This window comes from Perognathus longimembris, chromosome 7 (genome assembly GCF_023159225.1).
Source record: "Perognathus longimembris pacificus isolate PPM17 chromosome 7, ASM2315922v1, whole genome shotgun sequence".
Taxonomy (NCBI): domain Eukaryota; kingdom Metazoa; phylum Chordata; class Mammalia; order Rodentia; family Heteromyidae; genus Perognathus; species Perognathus longimembris.
The window spans coordinates 70,155,986-70,167,432 of record NC_063167.1 but is presented as its reverse complement, the minus strand read 5'-3'; the positions used below and the strand labels follow the sequence as shown (position 1 = coordinate 70,167,432).

Sequence of the window (11,447 nt, the reverse complement as noted above, 5' to 3'; positions counted from 1 at the left end):
CAATACCAGCAAAATAAAATTTAAAAAATCACTTCATGGGCTGGGGATATAGCCTAGTGGCAAGAGTGCCTGCCTCGGATACACGAGGCCCTAGGTTCGATTCCCCAGCACCACATATACAGAAAACGGCCAGAAGCGGCGCTGTGGCTCAAGTGGCAGAGTGCTAGCCTTGAGCAAAAAGAAGCCAGGGACAGTGCTTCAGGCCCTGAGTCCAAGGCCCAGGACTGGCCAAAAAAAAAAAAAATCACTTCATAAAGTATATGTTTGTACGCCAGGAATTGACCCATGTAATCTTTGAAGCAAAGAAAAATTCATCTCTCGGTAGATTTTGTTCATCTGTCTTCCTGAACAGAGGAATTAAGTGAACACTCAGGTCTGTCCAACTCAGAATTGTCTCCAGTTCCACATGAGTTTTATCCTGTCTCAATTAACTAAGAAGACCACAGTACTTAACAGGGTATGGCTCAAGGAGTAGTGCACCCGCTGCAGGAATGAGGCCCTCAGTTCAAACCCCAAATGCCACTAAAAAAAAAGTAGAAGACTAGAAAACTTGTTCTTAAATCTAAGCAGGAGAATAAAGATCTGCCTCACATAGGTGCTTTTGGGGTTAAGCTTTCGAAAGTATGTATCCTGAGTCAAGCTAGGGATGTCTATTCAGATTACTATATGTGCATACACATAGGTATATGTACATGTGTGTGCACTTATGTACCTTATATATACCTATATAGGCACATGCAAGTGTGCTTATACATACATGTGTACTAAATGTATAGTTTTGTCTACATATATTATCCTTATATATTTAAAAAAATATATGTTGAATACCTATCTAGAGTACATATACATGTGATGTGGAGATGTGTATCTAGGTGTACATGGATCTGTGTGTACATATACATGTATGTATATGTATGCATACCTTTTCAATTATCTCTATTTACCTGAACTAATTTGAGATCAGATCAAACATTTTCTTAAGTTTCTCATGCCCAGGCCTTGAATTAAGATTTAATGATGAAATATTTTATTTCAAATTAAATTTTTCTATGTTCTGAAATTTCTTGTTTGAGTTAATCTTAAAAATGCTTAGTATATCCTTTTTGTGTGTGTGTCAGTTGTGGGGTATGAACTCAGGACCTAGGCGCTATCCCTGAGCTCATTTTGCTCAAGGCTAGTACTCTACCACTTTGAGCCACAGCTTCACTTCTGGTTTTTGAGTGGTTAATTGGAAGTAAGAGTCTCACAGTGACTTTTCTGCCTGGGCTGGCTTCAAACCACCATCCTCAGATATTAGCCTCCTGAGTAGCTAGGCTCACAGGTGTGAGCCAGCAGCACCCAGAAGTATAGCCCTTTTATACATCTCACACAACTTATTTGAATTTCCAACTACCAATTAACCCAAACAACAGGTGAGTTACAAAATAAAAGCTTTCATTCAGCTACTGGAACTTTTCAAGATAACACAGCTTCAGTAAGAGGAATGATTGAATGGCAAGGACCAGAGTCCTAAGGTATTCTAATTAATGTACTGGAAACTCTACCAAGAAGAAATAGGTAAGTTAGATGTGAAGGATGCAAGAAAGACAGGAACCTTGATTAAGTCCCAAGTTTTGACTTAGCAGCTGGAAAACAGTGACAAACAAGAGACATCAAATGTAATTGAACATCTCCAGTTACTGGTGGCTCGGTCCTCTAATCTTGGTTACTCAGGAGGCTTAGATCTGGAGAACCAAGGTTCAAAACCAGCCCAAGCAGAAAAGTCTTCATCCCCAGAATAACTAGCAAAAAGCCAGCCTGAAAGCATGGCTCAAATGGTAGAGTGCCAGCCAAGCAAATAAACCTAGCAAGAAATCAGAGTTTGAAGCCTAGTACCAGGGGAGGAAAAAAAGTTGATGAGTGTGAGTAGAAGGAAAAGGAAATACAAACAGCACTAGGTCCTAAAGCTCAGGAAAGAAGTGTAGGCCAAACCGTAATTCAGGAATCTTCCACATAAAAGTGTTTGTGTACAGCTTCAAGCAAGATGAACTGATAAATTCGTGATTGAATCCCCAGGGAGGTTTGAAAATTAAAATCTGCTATGGAACAATGATTTGTTCTCCACCCATTCCTGTTTCAGAGTTGACTGTTCTTTTAGTAGCTGCCATCTCATAATCTGATATCTTATTCCTTAAGAAAAAAGGAAGGTCATAGCTTACTGATAGGTAAAGTAGGCTTCAGGTTGCTGAAATGGGCAGCATGATTCCTTAGGGCATCCAACATGCAATTTAAGACAAAGCCAAGCTTCTGCCTTTTTTTTGCCAGTCCTGGGGCTTGCACTCAGGGCCTGAGTACTATCTCCCAGCTTCTTTTGCTCAAGGCTAACACTTTACCACTTGAGTCATAGAGCCACCTCCAGTTTTTTCTGAGTAGTTTATTGGAGATAAAAGTCTCAGACTTTCCTGCCCAGGCTGGCTTTGAACTGAGATCCTCATATCTCAGCCTCCTGAGTAGCTAGGATTACAGGCATGAGCCACCATCGCCCCGCTAAAGCCAAGCTTCTTACATGCTCTACATTTAACAGTGTCCCAAGGATCAGTAAGATACAAAGCTATTAAAACTCTAGATTTCCATCCAAAGTTTAGAATCTTCACCCCACAGCATCCAGCCCAGATCTACACTACTCTTGTCAGCTACAGACCACAGCATGGATTCTGAATCACTGTGGAGGAAGGCAAAAAGAAAAGGCTCAATGAAACACAAGAGACTGATTTCATCCTCACTAGGGCTGGTTATAAATGAATAGCTGTATTATACCATGAATGCAGATATGTGGCCCCCACCAGATCCTTTGGGAAAGAGGTCATGGCAGCAGGTGGCCTTTGTACTGGACCATTGTTGCCTTTATTGAGAAGTTTGAAGAGAGGATAGAAGTAGGAGCTAAACTGCAATGTACTGAAAAGAGAACAAGTAGATGGTTAGGATAGTGGGCTCTTATGCATGCACATGCACGCACACACATGTGCATGCACCCCTCCCCACACACACCTAGAATAAAAATTCAAGTGATAACTAGAAGGTTACACAGGACCATAAGAGACTGCTTGCTTGAATTTTTCAAAAACTTATTTAGGATAGGAAGAGATCAAAGTGATGATGAAAAACTGCAACTTGCAAGCCATATCATTCCCCAGAGCCAATCCAGGACTCTATGTCCTGGGACACACATGCTCTCCATGCATCCTTTAGCCCCTCCAACTGGGTTCCATTCCTGCACACTTCTGAGATCCAATCAGTCAGTTGTTCACATGCAAGTGAACAGGGGCAATGGGCCATAACATGATGCCCAAGACCACATGTGTGACTGCTCAGGGGCATGGTCACACAATGTCTGGGGACCTGTTGGGGTTCTTTCTCTGACCCGGCTCGGATGCTTATTTCTTTCTCTCTTATTACCCTCCATATCGTCCTCTCCCCTAACCCTCGATCTGCAGGTAAGTTAGAGTGAGACGTAGGGGTCACTCCGGCCTGGCGTGCGCGAAACCTACGTGGTAATGTGACCGCTATCCTTCCCTGGGAGCTAGCGTACATAGACCACGGAGTAGGCTTCTGAGAGCGAACTAACTTTATTGAGAGAAGGTCAAGGGGAGATGATCCCGAAGGAAGGGGGTTGGCCAGGATTCTGATAGGCTGTGAACTGTCACGTGACCCCCAAGGGCTAATGTCACTTGAGCCCACCGAACCCGGGCGGGGTTGGTGGGCGCCCGGCTGGCTGGCAGGTTGGAGGGCTGTTGGCCCAACCGGTTTCTCTGGATTCCAATCTAGAGGGGGTAGCAGGTCCGCATTCCCCATGGCTGGGGGAGGTGCATCAAGCCCCTTCCATCAAGGCGAGAAAGATGGACCCCAACAGGGACCTGCACACAGGACTGCTCGTGGCCATGGTGAGGGATGCAGAACCTCTATGGGAGAAGGCCTTTGCCCCGACTACTCAGCCAGGTTTCCTTTCTGCTCTCTCATACTGAAGAGAAGGCTCATGAAAGAAGCAGGAAAAGGAGATGAGAAAAGCAATCAGAAATATCTTTGGACACTAGTAGTACAGATGCTGAAGTCAGGATATTCCAGGTACAAGGGGCAGAAAAGGAAAGTGAAGTTTCTTTAAGGATGGAGCTGGCTACATTCGGCTGCAATAGTGTCTCTCCTCAATTTCTCCTGTCATCTGGTTTGGTTCCCCCAACCTCCCACTCCATCCCATGCTGGATGTTTCCAAGAGAAACCTAAGAAGGTCAGTAGTAGCTCCAGGCTACTCTGTCAATGTAAGAACCCCAATAAGCCAAGCACTCCTCTTTCCAACAGTTAAAATAAAAGTTGTAGGACCGTCCCTTCTGGAACGGATTGCATCCTTAACCAATAAGGGGTGAATGGGCCTTAGTAGCATGGCTGCCCTGTCAGCCCCACTCAAACCACTGAGACAGAAAGCAGGGTGCCAAGAACTCCCCAAATCAACACATGACTATTGATTCTAAGCAGACAGTGGGGAGAAAGAGAGTGCTGAGGGGGAAGGGCTGGAGGGAAAAGAGAGAGGGAAAAAGAAGTAAGATTATTTTCAAAGATGAGAAGGCAGAGAAAATTCCAACGTGGAACAATTGGGTAGAGTGGAATTTACTTACTCAAAGAATTCTTATTGTTTTCAGACTCAGAGTTAACACTCATGAGTAAAGAAAAAAAGACAATTTCTTCTCTGAGAAGACTGAGAAGACTGCCTGTTACGGGGGCTGGGAATATGGCCTAGTGGCAAGAGTGTTTGCCTCATATATATGAAGCCCTAGGTTCAATTCCCCAGCACTACATACATAGAAAACAGCCAGAAGTGGCGCTGTGGCTCAAGTGGCAGAGTGCTACCCTTGAGCAAAAAGAAGCCAGGGACAGTGCTCAAGCCCTGAGTTCAAGGCCCAGGATTGGCCAAAAAAAAAAAAAATGTGGAATTGACCCTTACTAGAAAGTACCATGCTGATTCCAAATCTATCCAGTTATAAAAGAAGTTTTAGATTTTTTTTCATTAAAGCACAGAATTTTAAACTTCCTCTGCCAAGAACTGACTCCTAATGATCCAGCTTTCTATTGGATATCTTTCCATTCCCAAGCTCACTCTGTCTAGCCATTCTCCCTTTCTTAAATCTAAATGGCCCAAGATTCTTCAAAGAAGAACCTTACTTTCTCAAAGTTTCTGAATCCAGTTGAAGGTTATTGTTGGTCACCCCAATCCCTAAGCTCTGGCCTAAGGACGTTTTATCTTGGACAACTCTACTTCCACGAATTGTTGAGAAAATGCATGTGTGCATTTATTCCAAACGGATTGTCTTAAGCAGAGAAAACAGGTGTCTCTCATGCTCCCACACTAGGCTCTTATGGCCCTTGATGGTTCAGGCCCACCATACCTATGGCCAGGCCTGGCTTCCTCTCTGCAGGATAATGCATTTGAAGAAAGAAGAGAAAGAATTAAAATCTCTCAGCGTTAGAATGTTTATAAATGATCTTCCCAAACCCCTTGGCTCTTCCATAGTTTAAGTAACTGAAAAAAATTTCAGAACGCATAAAAAGTATTTGGGATTAGTTCTGGTTAGGTTTGTACTTTAAATTTTTTGCTCATTTTATATATATATATATATATATATATATATATATATATATATATATATGCTCATTATATATAATAAAATTTTAAGCTATATGCAGCTTCCAGTATTCAATTATTATCAATTTAGATCAATTAAGAATACAAGTCCAGGGGCTAAGGATATAGCCTAGTGGCAAGAGTGCCTGCCTCGGATACACGAGGCCCTAGGTTCGATTCCCCAGCACCACATATACAGAAAACGGCCAGAAGCGGCGCTGTGGCTCAAGTGGCAGAGTGCTAGCCTTGAGCGGGAAGAAGCCAGGGACAGTGCTCAGGCCCTGAGTCCAAGGCCCAGGACTGGCCAAAAAAAAAAAGAAGAATACAAGTCCAATATTAATTTGGATAGCATGCAAATATTAACTTCAGATATAAAGGGAAAAATAATGTAGCCAAACACTGGTGGCTCATGCCTATAATCTTATAATCAATGTTCCAAGCCAGCCTGGGCAAGAAAGTCTATGAGACTTATCTCCAATTTTACCTAAAAGGCTGGAAGTAGAGCTGTGACTCAAGTGGTAGTGTGCCAGCCTTGAGCTAAAATGCTAAGGGACAATGCCCAGGCTAAGTTCAAGCTCCAGTACTGCACACACACGATGGTCATGGTGATGATGATGATGATGATGATGATGGTTCCTGATTCTTTTGTATGTAAAGAATAACAACTTTCCCCATTTGCCAAGTTCAGATTTGATACTAGTTCTCTACCACCACCCCGTCCTCCCTGATAAGTACTAACTGAATGTAGGCATTTAGGTAGCTGCTGACAATTAGTTTTCACTTCAGAGTGGCAGTGCAAATGGCAGATAATGGACAGTGGATAAGTAGTCTTTCTGAGCTCAAGTCTAGGTCTATCTCTCAAAGAGAAGCACCTAAGGAAGGAAAAGAAAAATAGTCATGTACCAAGCATATTCCACAGAAAACAACCGCATTCAAGTGCTCCCCCCTTGTCCCTCAACCTTTTCTTAATTGTACTAGTGTTTCAGCATATCAAAAGCCAAATAGCACAAGTTGCTGTTGGTATATAAACGCTGGAAAGTATCTCCTATTACTTGAAGGACTAGGAAGGATTTAGATGTTCACATGTAAAATGATCGTGACCTCTTTTCCAGGCTTTGTAAATTGACCTTTGGGATATAACTTTCATGGGTCAATTGGCCTGCCAGAGTAATTAAATTAAAGGAAATCGTTCCCTTACTCCTCATTGATTTGGGGTGGAGTTTTAGCCAGGTGGGGTGGGTTGGTAAATTATCACATGCCAGATTTCACATCATCTTTTCTCCCCACCTCCACCCAGCTCTGCTGAGAAGCAGAGAAGCCTTTGGAAGATCTCTTTGGCACCCTGGTGCCATGTGTCCCTTCCCTTTCCCAGCACAAGGCTTTCTCCTCAGAACTCTGAAGCTGTCTCACATTTGTGCCTCTGTCAAGACAACCCTCCCCACACAGCACCCTTATCCTCTATTTGCAGAGCCTATGAGAGGCCAGCTTTCCTTCGCATTTCATGTCCCTGCTCTGTATTCCACTTCCACTTTCTCATTCACTTTCGCTTTGAATTCCTCTCTAGCTCTCGAATGCCTTTGTGGATGTAAATATGGATTTTAAAAAGCACTCAAAATGTCCACAGATTCTTGGGAATCAGAAAGATTTATTAGCTCAATTCCAGGCAAACACAGTTAACCCAATTTTCACAATGACACCGCTGTTGGAATCAGGCAGACCGCCCCAGCAGGTAGGACCTCTGAGGCTTGGTGCAGTAGTTTGTCCTAACGGCTTCATGAATACAGTCACTGGAGTCAGTGTCACACTTGCCACACCTGCAGCTCACAGCAACTGGGTAGGAGAAGTAAGGAGCAACGTGGTAGGGACATCCAGGTATTTCTACAGTTCTGTAGATGAAGTCTCTGTATGTACAAACATCCTGGGAGAGTGTATACTTGGGAAGAAACAGCTTCCCGTTGATATCCTGAGAGAAGAACAGGAAAGGAGCCCAGTATGGAAGGGATTTAGAAAACATGCAAGTAGCGGAAACAGATCAAAACCAATATTTCCCTGTCTCAAGTATGACTACAGGAAGACTCTTTAATCTGATTCCCTAATACAACTTAAAACACCTGTGCTACATTCAACAGAGGTGATTATGGGAACAAGGTTTAAATAAATCTGATGAGTAAAATTCATAAACATGTGTACCCACTTTGTTCTGAGTAAGTCAACATAATATTGTAAACGTTGTGTTCTACTTCTTCATAAGCCAATCGCCATTAGATTTGAAAAAAATCTAGGGATGTGATTCATCTCATTTCCTTTCTAGATAGGGTTGGACTGCTCCTAGGTCTATCTCATTTCCTTGTAAATGAAGTGCAATGAACTACCTACCCGAGTCATGCAATACCCAGCGCAGATGGTAGTGTTGATGGTTAAGCAATAAGCACACTCTCTCCTGTCCACGTACATCGTATACTCAGTCGGAATACAAACAGACGTCACTTGCCCATATGTGAGACCAAAAAGCACGGACATCAGGAAGATAGAGCTCATGCTAAATCAAAGAAACAATTTTAAAAGCTGTTATATGTATCCTTCAGAACATTCACAAGCTTTTTTGGGGAAAGCTTTTAGATATATGGTGTGTGTGTGTGTGTGTGTGTGTGTGTGTGTGTGTGTGTGTGTGTGTAGAAAACCACACATATTATGGAATGGTTATCATTTGTTGAATGCTTATTTTGTCTTAGGGAAAACCTAACTGTAATCTTCTGAAAGTTTTTGTTCAGTAGCTGAAAAGACCATAACCACAAAGGGCAAAGAAACTAATAAATTTTGTTACTACCCTAATGCTTGTAGCTTTGCATATAACTCCACAAATGGCCAAATTAAGTTAGAGAAAGTCTGAAAAAGGTCACATAATACTATACTGTGTTAGGACCTAACTAGGAAATCTAGGAATACTTTTGAACCCTTAGGATATTCCTTGTAGTTGAAAGAAGTAGAGCTGTATCAAAGAAAAGATTGTTCTACCCAGAAGATATGAAATATATTATCTCAACAAAAATACAGAGGTAAAATATATATAGACACATTGAAGATAATATCAAGAATGGTGGATCCATTATGGGTTAGACAGGAATATGTTAAATATTTGGGGGTGCATGGGAAAGTGGGGATCCACTGAGCTCCAGGCAGAAGCAGAGCATAAATCTTGATCAAGCCTGTCTAATGGAGAAGTTGTTCACTGTCAGTTGGACAGTGTAGTGACCTGGATAATGCCATGACTTACAGTTATTTGATTCTGCTTACTGAGAGAAGCTCATCAAATTTCAGACTTTGAGATGTAGCTTGATCAACTCAAAGATTGAGATTTTTTATTTTACTAATTTTGTGTACCTAGGTAGGTGTGTTTGGATCTTTTTCCTTCTTGCATATCATTATCAGTAAGGAAAATATATACCTATATGGAACAATAGTATTATATACAAACACAAAGTATTTTGCATATTCTATTATTTATTCACTAAACATTTTTATTCAATCATCAAAAGGTTATTTTTTAAATCCATCAATTATATCTCAATGGCATTTTTTAAGCTATGTACGTAAAAGTTCTACTAGTAAAACCTCATATGGTCAGCTTCAGTTAAGCAAAAAAAGTTAGTTAATTAATTTTATGGACTTTTTTGTTTATGTGGTACCAAGGAATCTAACCCAGAGCCTCATGCATGCTAGGCAAGCACTCTACCACTAACCCACATTCCCAGTCCAGTTAACCAAAATTTTGCTACCAATAAAGTTGCAAGAGAAAATGAAAACCACATTTTACAGGGATTTATTTTACATGTCAGTTTTACAGATTAGTAGTCATTCCCATCAATTTTTTATTCCTAAAATGAGAATTGCAGAAAAATTAGATAAACATGCATTGAGCATCTGAGCCAGGCACTGAGAAACACGAAATTGACACAATATGGCCCTTGACCTAAAGAGCTGACAGTTCCAGTGGAGGCTCAAATAAATAGAACACAAGTAATAGAAACAGATTGTTCTCAGTGCTCCAAAGAGTACCAACTAGGACTCTGAAACCCACACTGATCAAAGATTTCCTACACTTACTACACTACTTGTGTAGTAAGGAAGAGAACTAAACCACTTTAGAAAGAAAGGTAAAATAAATCATTGCACATTCAAGCAATTCCTTGAAGAGTTATTTGGATATTTGATTGGGAAGGGAAAACATAAGGATTTTTGTGACTCTGTTTGGTTGTGCTTTTTTTGTTGCTATTGTTCTGGGGACCAAACCTGGAGCTTCTTGTATGCCAAGCATCCTACTCCACCATTGAGCTATAATCCCAGCCGGAAAACAGGACTCTCTTTCTCACAAATCATGATTACTCAAATATTTCACAAATGTGATCTCCCTCAGTGGTATAGAACTGGTCCTGCTATATTAGAGCCACAGCCTTAGAGGATCCGCTGTAGAATTTTGAAGATTATCAACTGGGTAAATGATGTAAAATACTTGCCCTTCACAATCATTGTTTTTGAGTGTCTGGACAGCCATCCACTGAGTTTTCACCACAGGAAATAACAAACTTTACATGTCTGAACTTCTACTACTCTATGTAAAACAGATGTATGGTGACCTGATGGTCAGAATGATGATGTAGAACATAAGGAACAGAATTCTCCCATGGATATGGAAATACTTAATCTCTCTGGGCCTTGTTTACCTATTTGCAGAGAGGGGAATACCTGACCCTTTTGTAAATTATAGGATGAAAACTGTGTGATGATATTCTCCTATTGTTACCTTATTCCTGGTTTGACACTAAAATTTTGAAACACATTTTACACACATGGAACTCGATATAAGAACGATTCTATAACTTCATAACACTACATAAATCAGGGCTTGTTAACCCCCTCTTATCTATCACAATTCTTTCTTTATTGTTGCCTTTATTTTCATCTTTGCAACTTAATTAACTCTTCTAAAGCCCTCATAAATAACTTATTGAGTACTTAAACATGAAAGATAGGTTTCAGGTAGGATTCAAACAGTGGGAAATAACTTCTTCAGTATTGTGATGAAGTAGGTCCCCACTTTCTTCAAGTATGTTCATTCCTTTCCTATGCTTCCTTCTGCACTTTCCCCTGTTCTTTCTTTATTTTTTGTTTTTGCCAGTCTTGGGGCTTGAACTCAGGGCCTGAGCACTGTCCCTGACTTCTTTTTGCTCAAGGCTAGCACTCTGCCACTTGAGCCACAGCGCCACTTCTGGCCGTTTTCTGTATATGTGATGCTGGGGAATTGAACCCAGGGCTTCATGTATTAAAGCAAGCACTCTTGCCACTAGGCCATATCCCCCAGCCCTTTCTTTATTCTTAATAAACACATTTCTCTCTGCTCTGCTATTTTTTTCACCCATCTTTTCTCTCAGAATTCCTTACTATACAATGAAGACTCAATTGCCCAACAAACCAAAGCAGAGCAAAATACACCATTAATCAGGTATGTAGATTAGATACAAACCCAAGGTGGGGGAAGCTTTTCATAACTAAATAACAAAAAAAAATACCTTTTGAGACAGAGTATATTACCCTTAAATACATGCTAAGATTTTCCAGAACAATATTTTAATCAAAGATGACCATTAATAGTTAAGAATTAATAAACATTATTCAAGGGAGAAAATCGTTTAAATTGAAATGCAAACAGAGAAAACACACACAATCTCTATTCCTTAAAGCTTTTATCAGTTATCTTTCCTCACATCAATGGAAAGCCAGCTGCATCTTATGTGGTTCA

The 11,447-nt window shown here is 40.9% G+C and overlaps 1 protein-coding gene across 1 annotated transcript; it reads right to left on the bottom strand.

Annotated features, from left to right (window-relative positions):
• Window positions 1–7,358: 7,358 nt before the first annotated feature.
• On the bottom strand, window positions 7,359–8,188 carry Tshb (thyroid stimulating hormone subunit beta). The gene is made up of 2 exons (XM_048352145.1): window positions 8,027–8,188; window positions 7,359–7,613 (listed from the first exon to the last, which is right to left on the bottom strand). Exons 1-2 carry the CDS (start codon window positions 8,186–8,188, stop codon window positions 7,359–7,361), a joined length of 417 nt encoding a protein of 138 aa, XP_048208102.1.
• Window positions 8,189–11,447: the final 3,259 nt, after the last annotated feature.

Coding starts and splice junctions, on each gene's coding strand:
- Tshb (XM_048352145.1), bottom strand. CDS start 8,188: ATGAGCTCTATCTTCCTGATGTCCGTGCTTTTTGGTCTCACATATGGG. Junction 7,614..8,026: donor CTGGGTATTGCATGACTCGG/GTAGGTAGTTCA, acceptor TTCTTCTCTCAG/GATATCAACGGGAAGCTGTT.